The sequence below is a fragment of the Cololabis saira genome, chromosome 4 (assembly GCF_033807715.1).
Source record: "Cololabis saira isolate AMF1-May2022 chromosome 4, fColSai1.1, whole genome shotgun sequence".
In the NCBI taxonomy this organism is placed as follows: domain Eukaryota; kingdom Metazoa; phylum Chordata; class Actinopteri; order Beloniformes; family Belonidae; genus Cololabis; species Cololabis saira.
In genome coordinates this window covers 36,474,369-36,486,906 of record NC_084590.1, presented here as the reverse complement: position 1 = coordinate 36,486,906, position 12,538 = coordinate 36,474,369, and the positions used below count along the sequence as shown (strand labels likewise).

At 40.7% G+C, this 12,538-nt stretch overlaps 2 protein-coding genes across 3 annotated transcripts; one reads left to right on the top strand and one right to left on the bottom strand.

The window, feature by feature from the left end:
• Nucleotides 1–752: 752 nt before the first annotated feature.
• Nucleotides 753–3,887, top strand: zgc:174895 (uncharacterized protein LOC100126024 homolog). Its single transcript, XM_061719639.1, has 5 exons — nucleotides 753–908; nucleotides 1,037–1,130; nucleotides 1,381–1,527; nucleotides 3,176–3,271; nucleotides 3,349–3,887. The coding sequence occupies exons 1-5, from the start codon at nucleotides 786–788 to the stop codon at nucleotides 3,489–3,491; spliced, it is 603 nt and encodes a 200-aa protein (XP_061575623.1). The 5' UTR covers nucleotides 753–785; the 3' UTR covers nucleotides 3,492–3,887.
• rab34a (RAB34, member RAS oncogene family a) lies at nucleotides 3,536–12,274 on the bottom strand. Of its 2 annotated transcripts, none has more exons than XM_061719637.1 (11): nucleotides 12,067–12,274; nucleotides 9,233–9,330; nucleotides 8,005–8,096; nucleotides 7,853–7,921; nucleotides 7,305–7,406; nucleotides 6,643–6,707; nucleotides 6,465–6,516; nucleotides 6,290–6,371; nucleotides 5,277–5,367; nucleotides 4,515–4,622; nucleotides 3,536–4,425 (listed from the first exon to the last, which is right to left on the bottom strand). In XM_061719637.1, the coding sequence occupies exons 2-11, from the start codon at nucleotides 9,305–9,307 to the stop codon at nucleotides 4,358–4,360; spliced, it is 804 nt and encodes a 267-aa protein (XP_061575621.1). In that variant the 5' UTR covers nucleotides 9,308–9,330; nucleotides 12,067–12,274; the 3' UTR covers nucleotides 3,536–4,357. The 2 variants fall into 2 exon arrangements, with proteins under 2 accessions (XP_061575621.1, XP_061575622.1); XM_061719638.1 differs by having other exon boundaries at nucleotides 7,853–7,918.
• Between the last annotated feature and the right edge of the window lie 264 nt (nucleotides 12,275–12,538).

The following is a 12,538-nucleotide window of genomic DNA, read 5'->3' as shown; positions in this document are numbered from 1 at the left end:
TGCTTCAAAATCATGAAAGGCCTTTCATTTCCATCTCCTGATATTACATCAGAAACTATGTTAGCATTAAACTATCTATGCAGTTCACTTAGTCTTGTGTTTGGTAGTCCTCGAGGGCCGCTGTCTTGCATATTTCAGATGTTTCCCAGCACCAACGCAGCTGGATCAATTGAATTGATCACCATTATCTTGTCACCAAGGTCAGCATCAGTGACCCATTCATGTTCATCAAGTAAGTTAAAGCAGGAAAACATCTAAAACATGCAGGGCAGCGGCCCTCAAGGGTCGGAACCGAGAAACGGTGAGTTAGCCTGATCATCCACTTTTGTTCTCATACAAGAACAAAAGTACTATGCTTTGGTAAAATATGACGCAGGATTGGCTGCAAAACATTAAATAAAATTATCTCAACATGACTTTCAACTGATGGTGTACAGGGTTTAAATCAATTAAAATGAAAAAGGATCATTTCTGTAAAGGTTGTAGACCTTTGAACACAAATGGAAGACAACAACAAAGTGCTGGATGCCACAAATACTATGGAATTGCTGAGCATTTGGTTGACTATGCCGTGACATGTTGAGTAAATATCTATATGACTTGACGAGAAATCCCTCAGAATTGCAGAGAGAGTCCGTATCGGAGTCCAGATTTCTCAACAGCCCCCTCCCACTGAGCATTCACCCCTTCGTCTGCAACCTGATATAGGTGAGTCTCTCATTCACTGTCCAGTTGCTTCTCCAGCGTTTCTCTCTCTAACCTCACAGACCAGTGCTGCACTTCAAATGGACGCGTTGGCCGTTCCAGCCGACAGACCAAAGGGATGGTACCTTTCCCTCATGGCCCCCAACACAAAAGGACCAACGTTTGCCTGGCTGGACCCATCCAGACTCTACTGCAACTCCCAAGTATGATGAGGGAAATCAGTAGTTACGAGGAGGCTGTCGGTACTGTTTAATTAAAGCAGTTAAACCTAATCTGCAGCTGCACAATAACGTGCACACTTTGCATGCTGTTTGACCTCTTTGCTCTGCAGGCTCTTGCTGACTGCGTGAAAGATATTCTGAGTCCGTTCCACAGCGACACCATTGACCTGGTTGCTGGTATAGATGCAATGGGATTCATTCTTGGTGAGAAAACAAAGTAGTTTATGTGGAGACAGAACACAGGAATCACAGTTCAATCTAATTTTATTTAAAGAGGCCGTTGCTTGTGCACGGGTTAAGAAATGAAACCCCTGAAACTTGTATTCTAAATTTAGATATTACTCTCCTGAGCTCTCATACGTGGCATGACAGCCGGATTCATGGGAAGATGAACCACGTTATCCAGACAGTTTTGTGCAGGTGTGAATGAACGTGTGTATCTGTTTGTTTTCAGGGGCATCTGTTGCCACCACTCTTGGAAAAGGTTTCTTGGCCATCCGTAAAGCGGGTCATTTGTGTGTCATGACCGAAAGTGAGAACTACACGGACTACACAGGCAGACAAAAGAGTATGGAAGTCAGGCTGGATGTGCTAAAACCAGGTTAATCTTCCTTTTTCTCTTTTTTATCCAAATTACATAATAGCTTCTGAATGTTTGGGTAGCAGGATGGGGGGAAATCATATTGCTGGAAACAATATCATGTATTTTTTTCTGTGTAAAACAATCAGTCCAGTAGCTCATTGAAACAACATTCACAATGGACACCTGTTTTTAATTTAGTAAACTAAATAAAACATGAAGTTTATTCGAACATTTAAAATGAAGGTTTGAGGACTTTGGCTGACGATTTCACTGATTGCAGGGAAGAAGCGAGGTCAATTCTTCTCGTGGATCTTTTTTTTGTTTTGTTTTTCTCTCTATTGACAATTGAAACCCCATATCGTCCCTTTAAATCTTCCCAAAGAAATTCATTGACAAAATCAGCAGGACCCTGAGCGCGTCAGAAGCCAAATAAAGTTAAAGAGCACGTTCACGCGCTCTCGGGTCGATTTCCTGTGACACAGCACCCCCTGGTGGTGGTAAGGGGAAATACAGAAGCGAGGGGAGAAGAAAAAGCAGCATCAGTCTTTCTGTGGGAACATAAGCATTAGCAAGATTCTTATACAAATGATTGTGTGTACTGACAGAGTCAGTACAGACAAACACAATATAATTCTGTGATAGCTGCTTGTTTTCGTGCTTAAAGCCACTCTATGTATCATAGATCTATCCGTCCCCGTGTGGTCTGAAGTGGTGTTGGCACATGGAGTGGCTTTGAGTACTTTACATTTCACATCTGTTCACATTTAGGCTTTTTACTTTTCTTCAGGGGGTTTTTCATCCCCTTTTCTTTTAGCATGTAAACTTTTCTTGAAACTACTTGGAAATACCTGGTTTGTTATCCAGGTTTTTCTTTAACTGTAATGTACAACATACATTACTGCAATACTGCTTATTCACAACACTGAATCTTGTTCACACATTCTAGTAAAATCAAAAAGGAAATGAAAAAAAGTTTAAATGACCTAAATGTGGGCTCTTTAAAGATACAATCCAGCTCCTGCTTTCTTCAGCTCTTTATAAGAGTTGGAGTTAAAGTCAGCATGGTCCCACACTAATGAGAATTAGGTTAAAAACTCTTTCACAACTCCATTGCACTCCTCGTAAAATGTTGCACATGCAGGTTTAACAATGTGCCGACTATTGGCAGCATATGTGTTGTCAAAATTTCCAATCACTGAAGTTGAGGTGTGTTAGCTAATAGTGGCCGTATAGAGCTATTAAAACTGTACTTTCAGTTTCAACTTGTTTTTTGGGGTTTTGTTTTCCTTTTATAAAGGGTACAAAGTAGACTGTAATGGACATGCTTGCAGCTGTGGTGGATTCCTTGGACATAGGAGGTCACCAGATCCATCTCTAGCCCTGTCATGCAGGACACTGAAGCCCACAGACACCAGTGGGTCAGAAAGCAGGATTCTCATAGAGCAGGTCCAAAGTCAGGACAACAGAGGAGGCTGTATGAGGTGGGTGGCTGGGGATTAAAAAAACAAAACCCTCCAGCAACCACAATCAGGGTGGGGAGGGTAAGCACCTGCCTGGGCTGGTTGGGGGTTTCAGATGTCAGAAAGAGGGAGATGAGTCCAGAGATCTTCCAGCGGCTCTCTGAAAAGTGACCACGATTCAGTTTAACGCGTCTGTCCTGCTGCAGGTGTGAAGGTGCTGTTGGTGGACCAGTGGATAGAGACCGGCGGCACGATGAAGGCTGCCATCCAGCTGGTGGAGAGGCTGGGAGCCGCAGTCGTAGGTACGCGAGCGCCAGAAACGTCCTGACTGTGTAACTTAAAAGATGCAAGTGAGGCCCTTTTGCTGTGTTGGCTGCAGGCGTAGCAGCCGTCGCCATCGAGAACACAGAAGGAGGGAAGTGGATTAAAGAAAACTACAAGTTCTCTCACTGCATACCTGAAGAGCTGCAGCGCCAGATCGATGGGAAGCATCTGGACTCCTTCAAAAGTTTTAACCAGTAAACATGTTTCCCCTGGAGCTCAAGAAAAAGACGAGCAGAGACGTCTTATAAAATGGACATGAACACTTTAATTTGCAGATATGCTGTAAATCTTCAATGAAACAATTAATATAATGGCGATTTAATCGTACCTATTTTTAATATGTGAAATTGTTTTTCTGCTTTGTAATATATTACTAAAAAAATAAACCACAAGACCCTTCACTTACAATCCGTGGTAAATGTTCCCACACACAACCACAATGAAACAAATTGGGTCCCTGGTTTGATTGTAAACAGAGCGTACCATCAAGTATCGTTACAAAACTAGTTTCAGTCAGAGTGAAAATAAACCGTCACTGTTTTCTTGCCTTTGCAAGCCACTCGTGAAGAGAATAAGTCACAACTTGATAACATATGAGGGTTAAAATTACGTAGGGCTGCAATTTAACAGCCATAATACAGAGTAAAACAGTTATTCAACACAAATACATGAATGTGATGAAAAGTACTGGTTGTAAAAATCACTGCAGCAGCAAAACTAAGGTTTAAACCAAGATCTAAGCAAAGCAAGAAGCCAGTTATTCTTTGGTATCTTGGCAGTGCCATAATACTAATTTGGTGTGTAAGTCATGAGTCACTGAGTTACTTAGGGCAAGTTAAACCGAGCGACACCACAGGAATCCACACTTATCCCAAGGAGGAAAACTCCTGAGGACAGGAAAAACTGACTTTTAATGTGGTAGGGAAAGAGAAGTTATTAGACTCCTCCTCCTCCAACCACAGAAATCTTTGCAGCGCAGCTGGACAGCATCCACGGCAATCCTCCACTGAGAAAAGTCTCAGTTGCAGTCTGTGTGTTTGACTTTAAAACCTCTGCTTCCATCCTTACTGACAGCAGCTGGACTGTTTCTTCTTTGATGCAGCGGACAGGTTGTTTGAAGTGCTGCTGATTCCTGAAAAGGATGTACAGCCGTCTGTTAGACTGGTGACATCTGACATATAAGTTGGGTTTTTTGTGTCCAGAGAGGGTTTGGATACTCACTGACGACGTCTCCAATTTGTCTTGTTCCACTTTTCTCCAACTCAGCGAGAACGTTGATCTCAAATGCCAATGAGGCAACTCGAAAAAAAAACTCCTTCACGTTTTCCCCTGCAGGAGGAGTCGTAGGTCCGTTACTGACAGCTCAAAATAATAAATCCCACAGCTTTGCTAATACACAAAAGTATTTTAAATGCCTCAATTTTGCTCAGTTATACCCATAAAAACTGAGCATGCTTTGTATGTACATATCTGATCTAAAAAATGTTTCTCCATCTCTAAACTTGGTCAACAATCTGTCCCTGGAAGTCAGTTGTGGTTGCTGCTGAACAAAAATCTAACAGTCATTTGTTATTAACATGGCAACAGCGTTTAATTTTGTTTTAGTTCACAAATTTTAGAGCAGGCTGCAAAAGATTTTCCAACTCGTATACTCACATGCTGTAAGCCAAAAGACATACAGCACACTGCGAACTCTGCTATGGATAGTTTACATATTTGGTCCAAGTCATATGATGCTTTAATGTGCACTGAGCTACGGCTGGGCATGTGGCTCGCAACAGTAACAATTATTTAGCATTTGAAGACAGAAAAGGATGCATGTTGGAGAAAGATGTTTTGAATCCTCCGGATTCCTGTACTTTAACATGCTTCCTCAGCGGTCTGACAGAAGATCATTTCCTGTGACAATGATTGATCATCTTTGCAGGCCTTTCGGTCTTTACAGGATTTAAATGTTTACTGCATTTAAATCTTAAAACCCACCTGTCAGCGATGAAACGGCCCAATACTCAGCATGGATCTCATTTGCTAATCTGAGGGCGTCTTGTTCAATCCGGGAATACTGAGCAGGAGACTGTCAAGAGAAAATAAACAAATAAATAATTAGGATCAATAATTAAGAGAATAGTCATTCTTTTTGTGCAACTGACAGGTGATCTGTTCTTTAAAGTACTAGAATAAAAATGTTTCAACTGCTTGTTTTCTCCAAACAGTAGCCTCATAGTAAAAAGGAATATGAATTTGTAAAAACCCTTAATTTCTGGAACGGGACATTTTTCTTTGCTTGTTTTTCTTTTCTTCCATTTATGACTGTTTTATGGCATCTTTGGTGATGTCATATGCTTCAGTAAGTTGTGTTTTGTGCCTTTAAAGAATTCAAAATCACCACAGTAAAGTTTAGGAATGCAGCTTTTCATATGTGCAACCTTGTAATTTAATTATAAGAGGCTGTGAACTTGTGAACAGAAAAGTCTAACATCTATTGGTTCAATTTTAATGTGAGAAAAATTTGCAAATGCTGCAGTGTTTTTTTTTAATTTACTTTACATATATTTTTTTTTATTGCATTTTACTGAATTTCTTTAAAATCTTCTGGTCTCCTGACTGGACAAAACCCATTACAATGAGAAGAATTACATGCCGGGTTCAGGGAAAATACCATAATAAATATGACAGAAGTAGAAAAATCATTAACTTCTTACTTTAACCGGAAAGTAAAAGAAAAACTGAATAAAATCACTCCAAACTTCACAAAGTAGAAAAGTAGGTCAAATGGTGCCGAGTGGATCATGTAAGTAAAGTCCCCATCTTCATCATTTATTCAATCACAAATGCTTGGAGGGTTTGTGAAAGAGGGGGAACATTCCTGAGGTTTGACCCGGGACACAAACTCTCTGTGCTCCTGGAACAAGCCCAAAGAAAATTCACATCCAACTCCAGTAAAAACAGGATCACATATCTGCAGGCATGTCCACTTTCCACGGCAGAGGACCTACACTCAGGTCTTTCTTTGTTCCAACTAGAAACAGCTGAACAGCGGTGGGGTCGTTCTCCCTCAAGGCGTCCTCCAGCCACTGCCTGTAGTCATGGAAACGCAGCATTAAAACACTGGCGGCAAGAAACATTAAAAACCAGGAAACGAAAGAATATGTTACTGATCAACATGCTTACCTTACATGACCCAAAGAGGCAATGTCATTAACGTCAAACGCGATTATCACCACTGAAGAAAAAGAAAAGTGTTTTAGTGTGTCAGCAGCTGGAACACAGATTCCAGTCTCGGACTTTTCTCCTCCTCTGGCATTTTGCTCCTTTTCAAACAAAGCTGGTAATGGAAAACACAACTTACCCTGAGCTCCTCTGTAGTAGGTAGACGCGATGCACTTGAACCGCTCTTGACCAGCCGTGTCCCACCTGCAACAGAGAGGTCGAGGAGCAGCGTCACGTCACATGCCGTTACCTAGCCCTACATCCGCCTAAATGTCTGGAATCAAGAAGCCAATTTTTGTTTAGATTTAGAGGTGTCAAAGTCTGGAATAGTTGGTACCATATTGCAAACAATTGTAGGTCCCTATCCACTTTCAAAAGTCGCTCAAGAGAGCATTTAATTCAACAATGTAGTCAAGAAAGCTCTTAATGTTCTTTTGCACTTCATATTCTGTGTTGCCATTTGTTCAGCTTAATACTCATATTTTCATGATCATGTATACAGTAATTTTTTTATCTTTTTTTTATTTTATTTTTTATTATTTTATTTTCATTCATGTTCTACATGCAATTTTTATGATTTATTTTTATTTTTATGATTTTGTATCCTCATAAGTATTTTGTTAAATGTTATTAGGTGGGGGCTCCTCATAAGCCTACTGGCTTGCTCGCTCCTCCCTGCACAGTTTCTTTTAACTGAACTTACTTGTGTAATGTTATTTTTTTATGTTATGTGCTAAATAAAACTAAACTAAACATGCACTTCCTTTTACTCCGTGACACAGAAATCCAGGTCTGACTTACAGCTGGAGGCTGAAGGGAACGCCCAGAATCTCGAAGCGCTCCATCTCAAAGTCGACACCGATCGTTGCTTTGTAGTTCTTATCAAAGGCATCTTTGCAAAATCTGAAACAACAAAAGGATTGTAACTGCTGTGCAGTGGTTACATCGAAGAAACAGGTCATTTGTTACAAACTGAGGAAGTTTACTGTTCAGGTCGGCATCATTTTGGCTAAAAAGGCTACAGTTTAAAGTCATAACTTTTGAAAAAGCAACCAGCACACTGATCTGAAGGAGGAAATCTGTTAAACGGGATCATAAAAATGCACTGATTTTATGTTTCATGAGAAAAGGCTTATTGAGGGAAAGAATGAACAAACCGTTTTCATGCAATAAGATCAAAGTTAAAGATGTTCTGACAGGCTCCTCTTCCCTAATTTACTTAACATCCATTATCAGGAGCTGTTACTAACGTGTAGATTGTGTTTTCTCGACGGTTCACCCTCAGTTATTTATTCCCAGAGTTACACTTCACCCTGCTTCCACATGTGTGAAAGACTGTGTTGCTTTACCTGTTAATCATGCACGTTTTGCCCACAGCCAGATCCCCCACCACGATGACCTTGGAGATTTTAAATCTACTGGCAAGGACAAAAGAAAGAGCTGATCATTATGAGCTACAAAAAGCAGTCAACACAAAACAACTGCAGGTTTAGGTGTTCACCCCACGGTGCCGGTCCGCTGCTGCTGACACGCAGTCTTCACTTTGTTGCTGAAATCCTCCTTAGTGTGGACAGCCGCCTCTTTCCTAAAAGACTAAAGAGAGTTTATTTATTGTCATTTTAACACAGATGTCGAAGGGAGGAATGCTTCAGAGCATATTGTCAAAAAAACCTAATAAGTAACGAAAGTATAGCTTAAAAAATTAAGAAAAACCAGAAAGAGAAAAAACCCTCCCAACTACATTCCACCAAAAATTGCAATTGACTTCTTATTGCACAAATTAAGTTACACAGAGCATAAACCATGAGAAATGTACATTTTAGAAGCAGTTAAGGCTTGTACAGCCCTGGAATAAAAGATGTTCATCTTAGTTTTTATGGTTCTGCCTCGTCTGCCTGATGGCAGCAGATCAGAGCGTGACCAGCGTGAGAGGGGTGTTATGGGTAATATCGTTGTGTGTCTACTGAGGCAGATGGGACTACAGTCCCACCGAAGTTTGGGGAGGGGCAGCCAATGCTTTTCTGGGTTGTCTTAAAAGGAGCTTGAGGCCGGATTGTGGCAAGATTTATGGAAAAAATCTGTATACATTTTAAGTTTTCTAGTAATAATGTCAGATGAAGCGTTCCAAACCCAAAAGAATGAGCCCTCTAGTGTATCTCTCCTTTGCCTTGAACAGGCTGTTGCTGCAAAATGTGCTGCAATTCGGTCCCGAATTTCCCGCGCTGGGCTGCGGATGTGACGTCACATGACGCTGCATGTGCGTTCTCCCCGTTCTCCCGTGCCGGCTTCACTGTTGGCCGCAGTACCCCCAACGGCCGTCGTGGTGAAGGGTGGCGCTAGAGAGTCTCATTTCTTAAAAGGAGCCTCAAGCTCCTTTAACGATCCTCTTAAAGGGCAGTCTATTGTGCCACCGTGCAGCTAGGAAACCAAACACAGACGCAGCAGGCCAGCATGTCCTCCATGGAGCGGCAGCAGAAAGACGGAGGAAAGTTCATGTGGGATGTAGTTCTCCCTGAGGACTCACGAGAAAAAACCCACACCTGAACTGCAATTCACCATGTTTACTGGGGACTGATTGTTTTCCTCTGTTCTAAGTCGCTTTGAATACAAGCCTCTGCTAAATGCAATGTTTTGTTTTTCCTTAAATCCACCACCTATGAAGGCAAATTTGAGGAACTGTGTAAAAGCTTTTAGAAGAGCAGCCAGGGGATCGTGCTGACTGGCTTTACCTGAGGGAGCTGAGCGATGACGCGGTCCCGCCGAACCGGAGGGAGGACGCTCATGGCTGAAATTCTGACGGACATGAAGCCTCGTGGGAAAACACTCTCTAGACAAACAGAAAGAGAGAAAATGAAACATCAACAATGTACCATTTTAACCAGTCTAGATTGTTACTTCATGACATTTAAAATTACTACGTTAGTTTTGCAGTCCAGTCAGGAGAAAAGGACCATGAATCAAACTCGGATTCAACTCTGATCAAGAAAAACTTTTTCAATAGTCCAAATTAATCTGTATAACATGCAGCATCTCTCCATTTGAATCCAGTTACTCTAGTTTCAGTGGAGTTATCAAATATTATTTCATGTTATTGTGCGCCATCTGGACGTCAGTCTCGGGTAACCAGGCTCAAAGCGTTCATGGGAATGTTAACTGTGATGAAATCGTTTTCCTGCCTGCAAGCGTTCATGTCCTTTGTGGCTGGAACGGGATAAAGAAATAGGAATCCACAATAGGGCTGTTCGATTAATCGATTTTAAATCGTAATCGCGATTATGTAATTAGAACGATGTTAAAACGTGAAAATCGTAAAATCGATTTTTCACTTTTTTTTTTTTTTTACCTTGTCTGCACACATATTAATGATTGATACCATATTAATGATTGATGGAAATACCTCTCAATACCTGCGACAAGTGCCCCATCGGAGAGGCTCTTTAGTGTAGGAGGGGGCGTTGTAACATGCCACCGGGCATCCCTCAAGCCAGATGCGGTAGACCGGCTCGTGTTCCTTGCAAAAAACTTGCAAATGTGAATAGCAAATGTAATGACTGACATTACACACCTCTACCTCCTTCATGGGTTGCATTATTATTAAGCATGCAAAGACCCAGTTTAGTTTAATTAGAAAATGTCTTGTTTTATTTAATTGGAAATATAACTTACTGTATGTTTGCAAGTGCTGATTTGCTGATTTTTTTTTTCAGAGATAAAACTTTATATTTTATTATATTTTTTAAAACTTTTTTTCAACTTATTTGACAGAGTTTTGCACTTTATTATGGGGCAAATGTTCAATAAAAAAACAGCATATTTGAAATCATTTCTTTGCCTTTTGTCAATTCACAAAATAATCGTAATCGTAATCGAAAATCGGATTTTGAGAGAAAAAAAAAAATCGAGATTTTATTTTTGGGCAAAATCGAACAGCCCTAATCCACAACAAAGATTAAAATATGCATGTGACTCATATTAAACAACTATATTTGCTTAAAATTATTTTGTTAGGCACTTGTGAAAACATGTAAAAAAAATGATAAGAAGCTTTCAAGTGAATAATTCATTTGCGGAGAAAAAAAAATCATTTCAGCCATTTGTAGTCACGATCTCATTCTTTTGGTCACTATCCACAGTTCATGTCCAGTGGGGTTGTGGTTCCTCTTTTCAAGAAGAGGGGCTGAAGTGGGTGTTTGAATTATGCCGACAGCCTCCCTGGTAGGGTCTATGCAGGGATACTAGAGTTCATCAATCGATTAACCTCAGGTTAAGGAAGAACTATGGGGATTGGCACTCACCCATTTGTAATGTTGGCAGTGACAAAAATAGTTTTGGTGCCCCACCATGTCCACTGGGAACTGGGTTTCTCCTCTGGCACTCTGCATGGGATTTGTTCATGCTGAGTGCCAGTAAGAAAGTTAGTTCCTATTCCTTCATAACTGAGCCAGCACTGGAACTTTTACTAGTCTTTTTGAAACACAACTGAAAAATTTGAACTAAACACCAGAAAGAAATCAAGTTCTATATTGACGCACACATGCGCGCACACACACACACAGTGTTTTTGTTTTCCTTTTTGTCGGCTTTGGGCCTAAATCATCACTATGTTTAGTTATACAGTACATGGAAGAAGGGTTTTCCTCTGTTACATTTCAATTTAATCAGTAATGACTCATATTTAATTCATCAACCGTTTGTTAATCTTTAGAACCCTATCTAGACACACTTTTCATAGATGTTTTGCATTTTATGAGCTACTGTCATATTGCCAGACTGACGGACTGAGAAACACAAGTTTTTCAACTCTGTAGAAACCTTCAAGGAGTATTCAATTTTATTATTTTGTTACAACTGCACTTAATAACTTGAATTAATACCCTTGTATCTAGTACTCTGGACAATTAAGACTGAAAAAATACCATATTTTGTTGTTAATATGATTTACACACACACACACACACACACACGGTTATTATGTCTATATTTATGTATATATATATATATATATATATATATATATATATATAAAATGTCTATATTTGGTTATTATATTATGTTATTATGTCTTTGTTTCAGACTTCTGGATGTTTTTCATATCCCCAGGTCACCAGAACATAGACGGCCCCGGCCAGCCTGTTTCCCTTGGCTTCTGACTGAGAAATAGACGCAGCCGGACGGATGCACCGTTTCCATCACAGACATTAAACGGAGCCGGACGGCTGTAAAGGCTGATTTATGGTTCCGCGTTACACCAACGCAGAACCTACGTCGATTTAACGCAGAACCATAAATCACCCTTGATGAGCGGCGCCCCTCGCCGCCTCTTTAATCCCATTGTTCATCAAAGCTGCCGCTGCACAACCGCTCTAATGTATCCGCTTCTCCAACGTAACCTACAACTGAACCTGGGACATTGTGACTGTTTAAACTGTACTTTGCATCCAACCGACAGCAAAATACTTAAGTTAAACAAACAAAAAGAAGCGCTGCGATCTGTGCAGGATAAACTTTGAAAAAGGAAAAGAAGAAAAAAAAGCGGTGTGTTGTAGCAACAGGAACGCCATACCTTGAGACTCCGTTTTGGTCCACTCGTCTTCTCCCTTCTGCGTTTATTCTTCCTCACAAAAACGATTGTTTTTAGGACAGTCTTGTAACGGTTGGGTCCATTGTGAAGTGTGTAGGTGTAAACATGTTGTGGAGATGGTCTGTCTCCGCGGAAGTTGAGGATCCGACACGCAGCAGCTGCTGACTCAGATCCCTGGATTCAGTCTTTCCTCCCACATTTTCCTGCTCGCTCTGTCCCCTGCTGGAGGACACGAGCATCTATCCATCTATTTATCTATATTATTATTATATTATATTATACTGAGCAGTGCTGTTTCCAGCCTTTTCTGGGCCCCTGGTGGCGTCAATTCAGTCTTACTAAGGTATGGCAAGGTTACGAGTCACAGAACTGAACTAGAGTATCAATCAACACGTCCAGCAAATACTCATCACAGAAGTCTGCTATGGAGCTTATCTGTGTGGTCAAGAAAATT